Raw genomic sequence first — 15218 nt, 5'->3', positions numbered from 1 at the left:
ATGGGTCATATGCAAGCACTGAGCACGGTCTCTCGAACTGTCGTAGGCATCGTTATGCACCTTTTCAATACCCAAATGACCAGAATGAAACTCCTTTTAGATTGATGGTCTCAGTGTTGGAGGAATAACGGCTTGACCTCCATACTTGTCAGAATACAATTATGAAACTTCCAAGCGCATTATGTTAGATTATCTCGTAGAGCCAGTCAGACTTGTAAAAGGGGGTAAAGACAGTTGTCTCATCAAAAGTAGGTCGCCAAGACAGATAGCCAGCTTTTGGAATGAACTCAGCACCGTGGTGTCTAATATCGAATCCACAAGCAGCTAGGGAAACAGTCCAATGCTAGACCAAGGCAGTAGAAGGTCCTGTCAACGTCTTGTATGGTCTGAGGTTACATCTCGAGGCTTTATGGTAGGTGACAATCGTGAGGTGTAGATTAAACAAATATGTGTGAAGTCTCCCAACAGTCCAGCATATCTCCCGTGCCGCCTTATGTGGTTGAGCGTAGCCACATCTACTGGAATCAAGAAAGTGGAATGCAGCTGAGTGAACAAATCAATTGCCAGATAAGTGGGAGACAATAAAATTAAGTACTCGGAGTTTCTTCTCCAGTAGCGCCTTTAGTCTGTGGGAAATGGACTGGATGTGCCCCATGTTACTACACTTGCGTCACCTTCCATTCCAACATTTCATACTACACGACTTGCAGTTTTTCTATAATGTAGTAAAAATCAAACCTCCTGGAGAGTTGGCAACAGATACTGTATTAGCCATTGTTAATCATCCGGACTCACGGATTTGTTGGCACCCCTGACCTTTGACTGTCACCCCGGCATTCAAACGCAGGGGACTTCCATATTGTGTCCGAATGGATCAAAACTGAGACCTGGAATTGACATGACCTTTAGCTGTGATTCTGACAAATTTAATGCATCAGTTGAATGACCGCTGAGTTGAGCCTGCAGATAATCATCCAAATCCCCAACTAGCTGCTGAATTTCAAATTTGAAATAGCGAGCAGCTAATATCCCAATTCTCTTGTCTCATAAGCAAATGCAGGTTTGCTTCGCCATCTGCCTTGAGGTTGGAAGTCTGCGCAGGCGTCAGCACAATCCTGCTGGAGTTTTATTACGAATTTAAAACTAGCAAATTTGTATTAGCACCTTTTCCACTTACTTGTAAGAAGGGAGTGATCTTTATGAGATCGGCACCAAATTCCAAGGCGTCAATGACACTCTTCTCTACCTTACAGACGCAAGAATGCTCGCAACTTCAAGTTGAAACTTAAAATTTTAAACTTTGTGAAGTCATTTGCAACAAACTCAGCGTATTAACACCACGAGACAAGCAAGACTCGATACTAGAACTAGTCTGATGAAGCAGAAGTAAAGAACTCGACCTGGCAGAAACCGGTTTGCATTATTCTTGTAATTAGCTACACATTTATCCCAATGCGTAAAAAGGTTATTCATTTTAGCTTTCCAAAATGTCGTAAAATGCTTAAATGAAGTGCAAAGAATTATTTCAATTCGCTCTTGCTTTATGTTGAGATTTATTAATCACCGGTCCACATTATTCAGAGGCATTATAAATTGCAATACCAATGTCGGCAGCAACAACAACAACATTGACAACATAAAGATGAAACAACAAAAAACAAGATTATAAATTATTTTTTAGACCTGAAGCCTTTGAACTCCCTTCCCTGTAAAAGTCGTCTTTTTAGGATCCACAGCTTTGACTTGTTGCGACTTCATGTGGACGTTCTTGGGCACTTGTTGTTGATGCGTGCTGTTACCGGGCCCTGCAGCCATGATAGGCAACTTAAGCACCGCCTGAGGTAATCGATAATCCAGTTGAGGCGATGTAGGCGGGGCCGGTGAGGACGACGATGTCCATAACCTCAAACACTCGTCGACAAAGATGGGCGAATTCGATGTACCCCCTCGCCCTGCGCCCTGGCGATATCGATTTTTCTAAGGTAGAGTTATTTAACACTTCTCATAGGGTTTTATCACAGCATGAGTAAACATCGGATCGATTAGAATGGAAATTGATACCAATATTTCTTAGAAAATTGGTTAGTACTCTTGGCTAGAACAAAAACGGTGTTCTTTTAAGGAGCTGGAATTCAGGACTACTTGTATATATGCATATGAATGAGGCTTTGACCTGATGATTAAGTCCTATAGAGACATAAAAGTAGATTCTCTATATCAACCGTCTTCCGGAGCCACCAGTTCCCGACCGGAAGTGGAAAACAACTACGTCTGGGATCTAGGGCAGCTATCCTAGGAAGTCGACTGGGTAAACTATAAAGCTTTTAATCAATACTAAAGGTATATTAAGCATAGTTTATTGGTGGTAGCTTTATTTAATTCATTTCAAGGTAGCAACAGTCCTAAATTCGAAGCCAAAATGTCAAGAAGGAAGGCATTGAATGATCCATTGCCACCATCCTAACTTCTGAGCTTAGTTGCGTTTGGAGGTAAGGGTACGTTTAAGCGAGTCGAAATAAATTATAGTAGAACCTTTTGAAGACGCATTACCAAAAACTTTTAGTCACAATTTGAAGATGTGGGTTGCATTGATTTGAGACTAGTCTAGGTTAGAGGAAGTAAACACCATTTAGTGCAGTTTTAATTAAGCCTAATTCTACGAAGCTTTCACATGGTATTTCTTTCATGGTAGGTGATTTTGCATCTAAGCTAATGTTTCCTAGAATGGCAATTGGCATATGAAGTGTGCTATCTTTTAAAGATCACCCAAAAGAGGGTCTGCTGGGAGCATCGGTGCTGTTAAAATTAAATGCCTTTTTGATGCGATTTCACTATCTTGGGGCCCAACCACTCACCTCAACTTTAGTCCTCCATGTTTTACTGACTCTTTGAGCACAGGCCATTTGTCTAGCCCGTATCCCTTTATGTCGACTGCAGGCGATTTCAACAAGGAGCAGTACGAGACCCGCGACGATGCCTACTGCAACCATGATGAAGACACCAGCCATGTTTGTCAATTCTAGAGTAGCAGGACTGGACTCTGTCTTGGCACATTTTTCGCTCTCACCTGAGTTGAATATCCATTGCGTGTCCAGCTGTTCCATGAAACCACCTTGAGGCGATTAAAGAAGTAATTTTACCAAGTAGAACATATTAAGGGGTTAATGTTGGATTATTACATAGCAACACCTAAGGAGCAGCCGGAGAATCTGTACCAAGCTTTACCCTGGTCGTGCCATCTGTTTTCCATTCCATCCTTCAAACTGTTTTCTCAGCTATCAAAGTAGTATCTGGTATTGGTAGCCTTTCACTCTGAATGGTGTCGAGCTGTTCCAATGAACCCTCTTGAAGGATGTGTGTAGTACCACCTTCAGTACGTCCACAATACACTTGCTGACTTTTGACTCCATATGAATTGACAGTAAAAAGAAAACTCAGTTCTAATAGTCAACTACTCTGGTTTCTATTGCTGAATATAATGCCTTAATGTAACGGGAGAAGTGTATAGGCTGCGAATGGTTGAATTTGTGACAACATATCTGTAACCCATTTGGGGTGGTCTACTACGAAGCTGTCTACCGTACTTGAATGAAGATATCAATCAAGTGTACATGTGATACCTCCGCCACATCTTTACCAACTGAGCAGAATCCAGACAGATACGGCCAGGCAGCATGGCAGCGAGAACAAAGTGGCAAGGAGGAATGGACGTGAATTCATAACCCCCGAAACGTACGAGATAGCCGGCACATCCACCCTTCCCTTAATACAGTTCTTAAACAGAACGAAACCCTAGAATCCAGTCGAAGTGCTAAGCGAGATCAGTGATATTGGGGAAAGATATCTTCTCAGTTGCACGCAAATTCTATGACTGACGTGGTTAGTTTGTGGGTGTTTTTCTTACACGCACTGACTACGCTGTGGTGGCCTAAGCAAGAAGTGTAACAAGGGCAGCATCAGGGACGACACTCAAAGGAAGAGGAGGGGGCTATAATGTAATAATTTGAGTAGTAATTCAACTCCTCGTTTCAATTCCTCGGGCACGGAAGGCTTGGCTATTGTACTTTCACCGGGCAGCATGACCTTTCCGCCATGCAAATTGTACTGTCCAAAGGAGATGCTTTAGAGGTCATGTTACCAGGTCTGTTTATTGATAAGAATGCCCCCTTTGCGTTCTACATGATGAATGATGAATGTGTTAGTGCATACAATGCATTTTTAAAGAAATAGGTTATAAGATACCATCAATTTCCAAGGTGAAGACTAACATCGATGACCTCCGTAAATCTTTGCATTCTTCCTACCTTCCACCATATTGCACGCTATATGATGTCCCCCTCTGATTAACCTCCCCTATCCAAAGGACTATGAAATGAAAGTAGGGAAGAGAAAGAAGGAGAATGTTGCACTAAAATACTTCAAAAAATTCACTAGATGCAGATTAGAAATCTCCTTCTAGAAGCCAAACAATTAGAATTAGGTAAAGTTGCACTTTATTTTACAACCTTTTATCCACAAAGTCGTTTTTCTGCCTCGACTCACGCTCATGAAAGCTGAGAACAGCTTGAGATAGCTCATAGATCCATGGATTGCCCTTCTTCATAGCCAGTCCATATCCTACGCGCCCAAAAACGTCCCCCGTGGTTACGAGATCGCAATCCCTTGAAGCTTCATAATTAAGACGCGCGGAATCCCAAATGAAGGCTTTTAGAGCACCTGACTTTACTGACTAAAATGAGAAAATGGAAATTATAATATCACTTGCAATTCAGTGGCAAATAAACCGTTAAAATCCAAGTTTTTATGATCAAAACATAGAAGAAATTACTCCCACTGGAATGATATTTTTAGGAAAACTAAGAAAGCCAAGCTGTTTTTGATGTACCAGTCCCACTGACAAGTCTTCCTGTGCTAAGAGAATTTCCCAGGTTTTAGCTTAGCGAGGGTAGGTATTCATTAAATTTCCGAATCAAACCTGTCCATCGTGCTGCCCTGCTATATTTTTGTACATTACCATACAAGGGTTTCGTCTTGTGATTTTCATGTAGAAGTAAATACTTTTATAGAAAAAGACGACGCAAGCCTAAATGCAATTCCTTGAGAATGGCCAATACATGAGATTTGTTTAAAAAGAGACAAGATAAGTTTTAACGCTCATTTTTGTGCTTTGAGACCGTTTTAAATTCGTTCCTTTACCCGCTGCTGATTAAGCGAATGTATCAAATTGCGCGCGGCTACCCTATCGATTGTTTGAAGTTAACCAATCGATTAAACTGCTAGCGCATTCGCCTTCCCACTCATCCGCCTTTTTAACAAACGCTAACCAGTCAGTAAGTTACTCTATGAGTGAGCTAAAGTTTATCAATATTGATTATAACATTTTATATAGACATTTTAACCTAAATGTGTTTGAATGAATCACATGCTTTCTTCGACACGCTGGAATCGTACCGAAAGCAGTCTGATGAAATTTACCAAACATATTACAAATTTTAAATGCAATTAGCCACTTTTAGCTCAACACTTAAAAGGTGTTTGCGCTTAATTATACTTGCCATAACATTGGAAAAGGCAAAATAAGTGACCACGTCGAAGTTGTGAATGCTCGACTTCTCCCTCCCTTTTCATGACTCAAGTGATGCTTAAAAAAGATTATCCTGTCATCAGAATCTCACTCCTCGAGGTGGTACTTTTCATACCCCAGGCTCAAAAATGTTTATAATGTGACTGCATTATCCGCTAATGGACAGTTTGCATTTTAAAAATTCGGACTTTGTGAATTATTTGGGTCTTTAGACACTCATAATTTCCCTGATGCATTAATTTGAAATTTATAAAATAATTATCTCGGGAAAAGCAGCCATATTTTGTGCTTTCCTCAAAATTTAGCATAATTAATCCGAATGTTTCACATGGTATTTACATTAGTCGCTTTTGATCAGGTTGAGTCACTTCTAAAGAGTCAGCTTTGAACTGTCCTCAAATGTGTTAGCGGTCAATAATCGTTTGCTGATCAAAGAACTGATAGACCCAATCGACATCTTCCAATAGTATTAAAGGGTATTCCAATCAGTAGCTACCTACACTTGGGCCGGAATTAACAGATGTGCAAGTGAATAAACTCTCAGAGACGCAGCTACGGTTTTTTAACTCGGCATTTTGATTAAACGGGCGCTTAAAACTCAGTTATTGTACTTCCACTGGGTGGCAAAGCCAGTATCCCCTCAGCCCCTCTGTATGTCTCCGATACATTTTCTGCTATAGCATTATGTCTTTTAACGTCATCAGGAAAGCCTCGGGGTGCAATTTTAATGATGTAAATATCACTTTGAAAATACACGCATTCTTCAATATCCAGTCTAATTTCAAAAAATACACTTCTATCTTAACTTCTGATAAAATTTATTTGTGCTTACCTGTATACCCTCTTCAACTGTATCCACATTGCGACCTTCCATTGTTCGGTAGATGGTGTCAAGCTCCACCTGACTTTTGAAGTACATGTCCACGGAGCTTCCACGAACAGTTGCAAATGTAAAGTCCTTTTGTGGATTTCGAAGCTGAAATACAGTCAAGAAAGTGACACTTAAGCTGCCAAAGATCTTTCACCCAAGCTCAGTTTTCTCACACTTTTTAACTGATGCTCTTTCATTTTGGTTGGAGACATCCGGGGCGCTGCAAGCGCGAAACATTTGTGCAATAATTTGCATTTTTATAATACTCTACGCGAAGAAATTTTAGCCCCATGCTTTGTGCAAGTAATCATATAATGACTGCCTTCCTTCAGTGTGATTTATGTTTACGTTTCGCATCCCTCTTCATTTCGATGTGACAGTTTTTGAAAAAAACTGCGAAAGCAGACGATTTGCCATATAAAACTGCGAAGTTTCCAAAATACCTAAACATTATGAAAATTTTTTCAAAAGACACTCCTGCACTTTTCACATCTGTTTTAATAATCAAATCAAAAGTTCCTTAAAGCTGTCTTGAGAACTGAACTGGATAATGATTACCCACACAGATAGGCAATTAACTGAGCACGATTACTTTTTTTATTAAGCCTGTTATGTGACCCCAATGGGGTCATCTTGCAGGGGTCAGTGTAAAGCGTTTGCAGTAGCCTTGAATTGGTGCAAGTAGACTTTGGCCCCAACAGGTTCCCAAAGGTCAAATGGGTAATCGGCTGACCCTTAATGGACCTGAATCTCGTCTGTTTGAAATGGACCATTCGTGTTTTGTGGCTTATTCCCTAACGTAAACTGTGTTTTATGTGATCTTTTAATCAGGTTGTAGAATCTACCTACGTCAAAAAAACAGAAATTTTGTTCTTATCAGGTTGGTAAAGTTATCAATGGACATGACAAATTGTTCAAAATCTTTAATGTGGAGAATTGAAACCCCACTTTAAGAGATGCCCCTACACCTTAGACATTATTCATTTGATAAAGTGGATTTGCTTTATTCGTATTTAACTTTTACAGAATAAATTCTTAAATAGTTTGGCATCATACGAAAGTCACGACGGCGGGATAGGCCCTTAAATCAATTCCAAACAGATCAGCTTAGACTGCAACTCTGGCTTTCTACGTCTCAAAAAAACTCATTAGCGGTCAAGAGCTCCTCGTTACATTTTAATCGTATACCAATTACTAGCCATTTTCTGCCGGCGTTACTCCAAGCTCATGAATATCGGCTGCTTTTTGGAGATTCGCTACACATCGGTGCGTCACATTTATGTGACACGGGTTTTCCCAACCTCATGGTGACTAAATGAAACAGTTGGAGGCGAAAACGCATTGGCTGAGCTTAAAACAATGGGATATATGTCGAATGGTTGTGGTCTGGGGGTGACTACATTTTCCAGCCTTGCTTTATGCGCATAGGTCTTTCTTCAGCTGTGATGACCTAGATGTACTGTGCTTCGTGAGCTTACCTACGAACGAGCCAGTAGACATCAGTGTTAAACAGACCCTACTATTCTTTGCAAAAAGTTTGTTACTTAAATCAAGCAATACAAGAAGAGTTCAATTACTCCTTTTCTGTAAGCTATTGGATAAAACAAATTAAATGAAACTGTTTCAAGATGTCAAGAGTCTACAACCTAAGACGAGCCCTTCAAGAAAGCAAATAAAGTAGTTGATTATACTGAAACCCACTTGTCGTGAGTTAATCAAATAAAACGATCAAACAGTGAAAAGGCCACTGCCTTTGAGCGTCTTACAATCCTATAATGTTTTGTGTACGTCTACATCTCCCCCAACTACGGCTTTCATAATGCTAGACAACCTTTTATCGAAACTGTAACAAACGATGTGTTAAACCTGGAATTCAGGGCATGTTGCAAGAACCTGAGCTACTTTCTGTAAAGTACACAAGATCAAGCTCAGATCGTGGGCCATGGTGACAGAGGTTTCATTAGATGACAATAAAACCAACCAACAGTTCCTCGGTTTTCTATCAGTCATGCTTGTTTGCATTCCAAATGGAGATTACTTTGACAGAATGGCCTTTTATTTTTCATTGCAAAGCGTCTCCGCACCTAAATCGAGGAGCTAATCATAACAAAGTCAACCTTCAAATTAAAGCACGCCTGAATTTGTGACCTCAGGCATAGAAATGAGCAGCTGGCACTAGCACTCATATTTTCATTGCCACTGATAATGTGATTAAGTGGAGACTTAAGGTCACCCCTCGACTTAGGCCCAACCAAATCCATAAGTCGACGTGGGCAGAAGCAAAGCTGTGGGTAATTTTTTTTTTTTTTTTGGGGGGGGGGTGACGAACTAGGTAATGATTTTATCACACAAAGGACAAAAGGTCTACCCTTAGTTTTAGTTTATTCGATCCAGATTAAGATAAACTTTTCTAAGTTTGAGTTGTTAAATGGCTGTAGTAAAATTAATTAAAAGTACTTTAAATATCCACCCAGAATTCACTGACTTTTTGTATTTATCGAAAGGTACTCATTTCTATTCTCTATCCAGAGGAACGAATGATAATGGGGAATTTATCAATTAAGGTTTGCTTGCACATTCACCCCGACGCATGTTCCTCTTCAACCCCTTACTTCTGATACAGTCACCCACTTTCCCTGTCACCTGGATGGATCAATGATGCATGGGAATAATCTCAGTAGTTGGTGAAAACGGGTCCAATTGAGAAAGTGCCATCGCGAATAAAACAACTTAGCCATGATAACTAGGGTAGTAAATCACTTAAATGGATGAATCAAGTTGAGGTGGACCCTTCATTCTTTATAATGAAGAATTAATTGTCTCTATCTCCACGTCGTTTTGAGGCCTTTAAGTCATGCCTAAATGAATGATGAAACAAATGGTTTACAGCTACATCAACTGAGAAGGGGAATTCTTGAATGAGAACTTGCTACGTAGGCTGATAAAAAAACTACCTTGGGCCCAATAGGTAAACGTACTGCCTGGATATATTTGTTTGTTGACTGATGGATTGGTTTGTAATGAGAAATATCCTTTGCATCTATTCCAACATTATTGGGTACCTCCAAACGATCAATTCACTGCACACTCTACAAGTCTAACACAATGTGTGTGTGGTTGACTGCAGATGGAATCAACTACACTGAATTTTTCATCTCTTGAAGGTTGAACAATTACTCTTGTTACCTATTTACTTGATATAGCTCAATACACGTGAGGGAATCCTTTTCGTCTTTGTCCCCTTCAGAGGCAATCAAAACTAGTCCATCAGCCAATTAAAGGAATGTCCTATTCTCGCCCTATCATTAAAATTTTGAGTTGATTTGAACTGTAAGGTGACAGTGAAGGAAAGTAATACCACAATCTCCCCCTTATTCTCTGGCATTCCTCGAAGCGATAGCTTTTACCTTATCTTGGCATCAAGCGATCACTTGTAAAATAGAACTGACAGTGGGTAGGGCACGGTGTTCTGCATCTTAGGGCAAAAGACTTTATGGTTGTGGAATTTACCACAAGTATGCAACTCTTTCGGATTGGAAAGAAATATGCATTGCAGTGGTGGCTATTTCAGTGAATAACTTGTATATTTTTTAGAACTTTTTTCTATTCATTAAAAGGGACCCATGTCTATAAACGCCAAATAATTACATGAACTACACCAGAATTTGCAATTTTTTGCATTGTTCCTTGGATAAGACAAAGGTGCCTTCAACAAAAGAAAGATAAGAAGAAATGGAAGTGCTCTGTTATTACCAAAAATGACTTTCTGTTCTTGTATTTGCTTGAAGCTAATTTGTTTTGGGATCTCAAAATGTACTTATTTGCTTTTCCCTTTTCTGTAATAATCCGATCGTCCTTTGATGGGAATGTAATGATAATAAGTAGGAGGAATCTAGACAACAGTTGAAGGTGTAAAACTTTAAGGCACAAAGCAAAAAAGCATTAAGATCTCGACTTTGAGTGCATTTTCTTCTTATGCGTAAAGTTTTGACTCGGTAACTTGTCTTAAAGGTAAAAAAATTGATTATTAAAACCGTTAACAGTACTGAATGATATTGCATTAAAATAATGCCTTCCAATCAAATTAGGCTTCTTTTCAAAATGGAAATTTATCCACGCGGCAAGAAGTTGAGAGAGGTTTAATTTTTACAGAACCTGCAAAGCGCTGACAGCTCCTTGAAAAATGGCTATGAAAACCATGTCACTCTCGATGACTAATCATTTCGTATTTTCTCCTTTCCCCAATCAGCAATGATTTTCGAGTAGTTTTTATATAAGACAAAATAAGCCCAGTCCGCATAAATAGCTCATAATGAAGATTGAAAGTCTTATCATCACATCGAAATAAGCGACTGCTTACTTCCAACTTTTGTCAATTTTTGTTAGGGCTTATCTTGATTGTGGGGATCTACTTACTCCCATTAACTACCAACAGCAATCCGGATTGCTAAAAATATAGAGTAACTGCCACAAAAATTCTTCCCATTTCACAGTTAGACTACATTTCTAAACTACCAGTAATTAAATTGGTCAAGGCTTTAATAAAGCGATCTAGAGTTGTACGTAAATGTAGTTTATTTGGTTGAATTAAGCATATTGTTTTTCTAAAATTCGGAAAAGTGTTTTATACTGAAGTTATTCACTCCTTTGAGGCATCATGTTTACATCACGTAGGTCCCATTTAATGCCTACAAAAGGTAGAACTGTATCAAAAACGAACAAAGAAAACAAATGCCAAATTTATTAATCAAGAAGCTTTCAGAGGCAAGTATTCCCTTATCTCAGAATTTTGTAAGCTATCCAAATAGCACCTTAATGCATCAAAATAACATGTAGCAATGTAGGAATAGACAACTCATTTTTCGTCCAAGACATTTTATCCACAACTAATTAGTGATATCCGATAAGTCAAGACTGTAATACTTTGAGTGTTTCTTTAACGTTGCATTACAGTTGCGTAGGCTGCGCCGTCGTGCTTCTGATAGGCGGCATGGCATTCAGACCATGTCAGTGGCCCCTCAGCCCTTCCCTACGTCAATAAAACATTTACTGCCCTTTTTTTAATAACTCCTTTCGACTTCAGCAAAGGTCCACGGTCTGATAACCTTAACTATCCAGGCTACAAATCTCTCAACCTTACTTTTACACTCGAAGAGCTTATATCGGTCCCCAAAGTGTCGTGCTAAAAGAAGGAAAATTACGCTTTTTTCTAGCTTAGTTTTATGCCTAAAATTCCTAAAAGAAAAAATCTACCGTTAGGCTAAAATCAATGCAGATTCACAAATGGGAAGTCTATCAAAACTTAACTGACTTTTGACAACATGCTCCAGTGAGAGCTCCGTGTGTACTTGTCACAGTTTGAAGCGAATAGTGTAGATGAGATATACACGCTGTAGAATATCTTCGTCCAACTTTTGGCTGATTTAACTTTTTTCATCAGATGATGTGAATGTGACGCCTATCACAACTAATGAAGAAATAGTGATCATTAAATCTTCGCCCTGACATTAAAAATCTTGTAGCGGTTAAAATGAAATAGTAGTTACGATGGTGATTTAAAAATAAGGAGACAAATAAATATATTTACTTCAACTTTACATCCAAAGTCTCCCACGGTGCAGTTCTAACTGTTGATACCCATCCTACCTCTGCTCCTAGTCTCCCAATCCTTCTGCACATCCCCCAAAAGCCACTTTCCTTCTTTAGGGATAGCCAAAACGCCCTTTAGCATAAAAAAGCTGTCTGCAGATATTGAAGTCTTATAACAGTCTAGGCATTACATTTCCGATGAACAAATTTTCCGAGACAAAAGATATTTTTACGCAAAAAAAACACGACATGTTTCCCGTTGTTGAGACACAGTAACCTAGATTTTTACAACTTAAAAAAGTCAAACAATTAGAGGATAATTCGGAGGTGGTGAATATAAGATTTGAGGATTGATATGGCGTAGTTAATACCAACGCGGTGCTGACTCATTGGGAAATTTCATGATACCGCTTTTCCTTCCCTTAGCCCTTGGTAACGACGAATGAGGCAAATAAAAGGGGAGATTTTTGGTGCTTCAGAATTAAGAAAATATTATTTCGATTTGTTGAGCAAAATAAATAAGCCCTAAACATTTATTTGGAGGAACGCTTAGGAAACTATTGATAACGATGGAGCATTTGAAATGGTGCATTTTCTGCTATGAACTAAAAATCCCATGACATCTTCTATAAAGGTCTAAATTATAGAGAATCTAGAAAAAAAATGTTCAATCGAGTAGCCTTGCTTTTTTGCCTACCCATAATTAGCACCTATTCACTAGGGTAGAAATTCTTGCCAAAATAGTGCAGATCTGTTAGTTCCTGAATAACTAAAACCTCAGGCGATCGAAAAGAACCGGGCAAGATTTAGAGCTCCATCATTCATTTAAACCTTTTTCCAAAGATCGCCGTGTTTTATTACAAAAACGATAGATTTCACCATAAATCTAATCCCTCCTGTAACGAAGTAAGGGTAGATCTCCGACAGACGTAGAAGCGTTGAAATGGTTCTGCTTGAGAAAACTTTGCCTTTTTTAAAAGAGGATCTGATTTGCCTCTAAACGATTTATTAAAATCCTTGGGGGCCTAGAGAGAGCTTTTAGGGAATTCTGTTTAAAAGGAATGATATCCCTTTGTTTTCGCGTTGTCCAATCAGTAATCATTGAATTGTCCTCTAGTTCCAGTACTTTTTTTCTATTTCTTTTGCTTTAAAATGTTTTAAAATAAAAAAACCATCAGTTTTATTTTGGGATACTTAAAATGAAATGGATAAACAACAATACACCGTTAGAGGCGAAAATTGTGATAAAATTGGGGGTGTCATATGCCTTATCATGGAGGAGTTCATGATGCCTCAAATTGACTTAGTACTTTGATGTAACTTCTAACGAGCTCTTATGCTTAAATGGTTTGTTTAAATCTACGTTTTAGCTATAGAGGCACTAAAGACTATGTCATTATACTTTCTCTTAGCGACATGACCTTCGAGCCATGGCAGCAACCTCTTAGGCCTCAGAAAGACTCGAGTAGCTGTCGTGTCATAGTTTGTCCTAGAACAATTACCAGAATAATTGATAATGGCGCTCTAATTGAGATATGAACGATGAAACATTCCGACCCTCCCCGGACATATCCTTCATGTGGCAAGTTTGAAAGCGACTCTGACGCATTTTTACAAGTAGGATCAACGTAGTTCAAAATCAATTGTTCGTAGAGAAAATTAACAAGGTGATTTTTATCTGCACATATTCGTAGAAGGATTAAGAAATGAAAACATTTAATGGAATATCAATAATCAAAAAAATTTTGACCACCTTTTACCATTGAAACTATTTCTGCAATGGTTGTTTTTGTAAAGCAGTGTTACAATTGCCAACACATTTGTGCTTTGATTGCATTCATCTCCTGTGCATTTTCAGGATTGGTAATGTGTCGATCGGGTAGGCACCTAGGATGTGACATACTACACACTGGCTGAGTGTTCACTGCAATGACTACTGTACTCTGTGAGTTGTGGACAGGCGCTTGCAATGGTTGGGAGCATCGCTGACATGTAGGCGTACGGCTGTTGTTGAAATGTTTTCATTATTCACACGTTCTGCTGTTACCGAGCATCGAGGGATCCAATCTCGGTACTGCGGCTGAAGTCTTCTGCTGATACAGGCAGGGATCCACGGTTTTGGGGTTTTACGCCTCCGTTTACTGGAAACTGTTTCATCTACACCCTAGTGGCTTTAAATCTTATAAATGATATCTAGACTCGATTGAATTGACCGAAATTACCAGCTATTGATGTGTAACTGAAAACAGTTGATAGATGACCATCTCTATAACATTCAACTTCAAGGATGAGAGCGGTGCAGTTCCATGCACAGGCTCATCCTATTTCCAAAATACCCATTCTTAAAAGAAATTAACAAGCACATTTTTAGCACATATTGGTAAAAGGATCTTGAACTCTAAATATTTTGCGAAATATTAGAAATTTTACAGAATTTTAGGCCGAATTTAAGCGTAAAAAGTGATTTATAATATTTTTGCAAAGCAAGGTTAAACTACATTTCACAGTAAAATTCTTTCCTGCCTTGTAACTATTAAGTGTTAATAAAGCCGGTATGCTGACAAAAAAATCTTTGAATTTTATTAGACAAATATAAAAGCACTGATATAAAGATGGTCAAATATCAATTGTGCCTAATCACCCATCAATAGTTAGTATCGTCCTCAGTATAGTCAAGCTTTGGCACCAGTTATCAGGACTTTTTGGCAACTTTGATAGTGTTTTATAGGAAAAGTATGTTGCGATGGACTACGTTTCCTACAGACGGAGAAATCCAGAAGTTGTGGATATATTTCCGTACCTATTGAAGACTTAAGCCACTGTGCCGTGATGGGATTTCCAGTCACTTGGTAACAGTGGATATGGGATTAGTGGAAAAGTTTCAATGACAGCCATATGCGTAGATGTCAGTGATGCTTCCACACGTTGTGGGTCCCCATTCACAGCCCACAGCGCAAAGAATTCGTTGTTGTGGATACTCGTTCGGTGTGAGGAACGTCTCATCCTAGGTGCCTACCTGATCGACACACTATCAATCGTGAAATTGCACAAGAGATTAATTTTTGTTTTAGCAACTGCAGACGCGGTGCAAGGCTTTACAAGATTTTACAGTTTTAGGATATTCATGCACTATAAACGACTTTAGGATGGTTTCGCTGTATTAACAAATCTATC

General features: G+C 39.0%; 1 protein-coding gene across 1 annotated transcript; it reads right to left on the bottom strand. All coding sequences in view use genetic code 11, as the record gives it.

Annotated features, from left to right (window-relative positions):
* Positions 1-2609: 2609 nt before the first annotated feature.
* On the bottom strand, positions 2610-7509 carry EGR_02016 (Glutamate [NMDA] receptor subunit; the record flags this gene model as incomplete). Its single annotated transcript, XM_024491265.1, has 4 exons — positions 2610-2719; positions 4543-4729; positions 6417-6560; positions 7474-7509. The coding sequence occupies 4 exons, from the start codon at positions 7507-7509 to the stop codon at positions 2610-2612; spliced, it is 477 nt and encodes a 158-aa protein (XP_024354408.1).
* Between the last annotated feature and the right edge of the window lie 7709 nt (positions 7510-15218).

This window comes from Echinococcus granulosus (genome assembly GCF_000524195.1).
Source record: "Echinococcus granulosus chromosome Unknown EG_S00008, whole genome shotgun sequence".
Classification (NCBI taxonomy): Eukaryota; Metazoa; Platyhelminthes; class Cestoda; order Cyclophyllidea; family Taeniidae; genus Echinococcus; species Echinococcus granulosus.
This window is presented reverse-complemented; position numbering and strand designations above follow the sequence as displayed.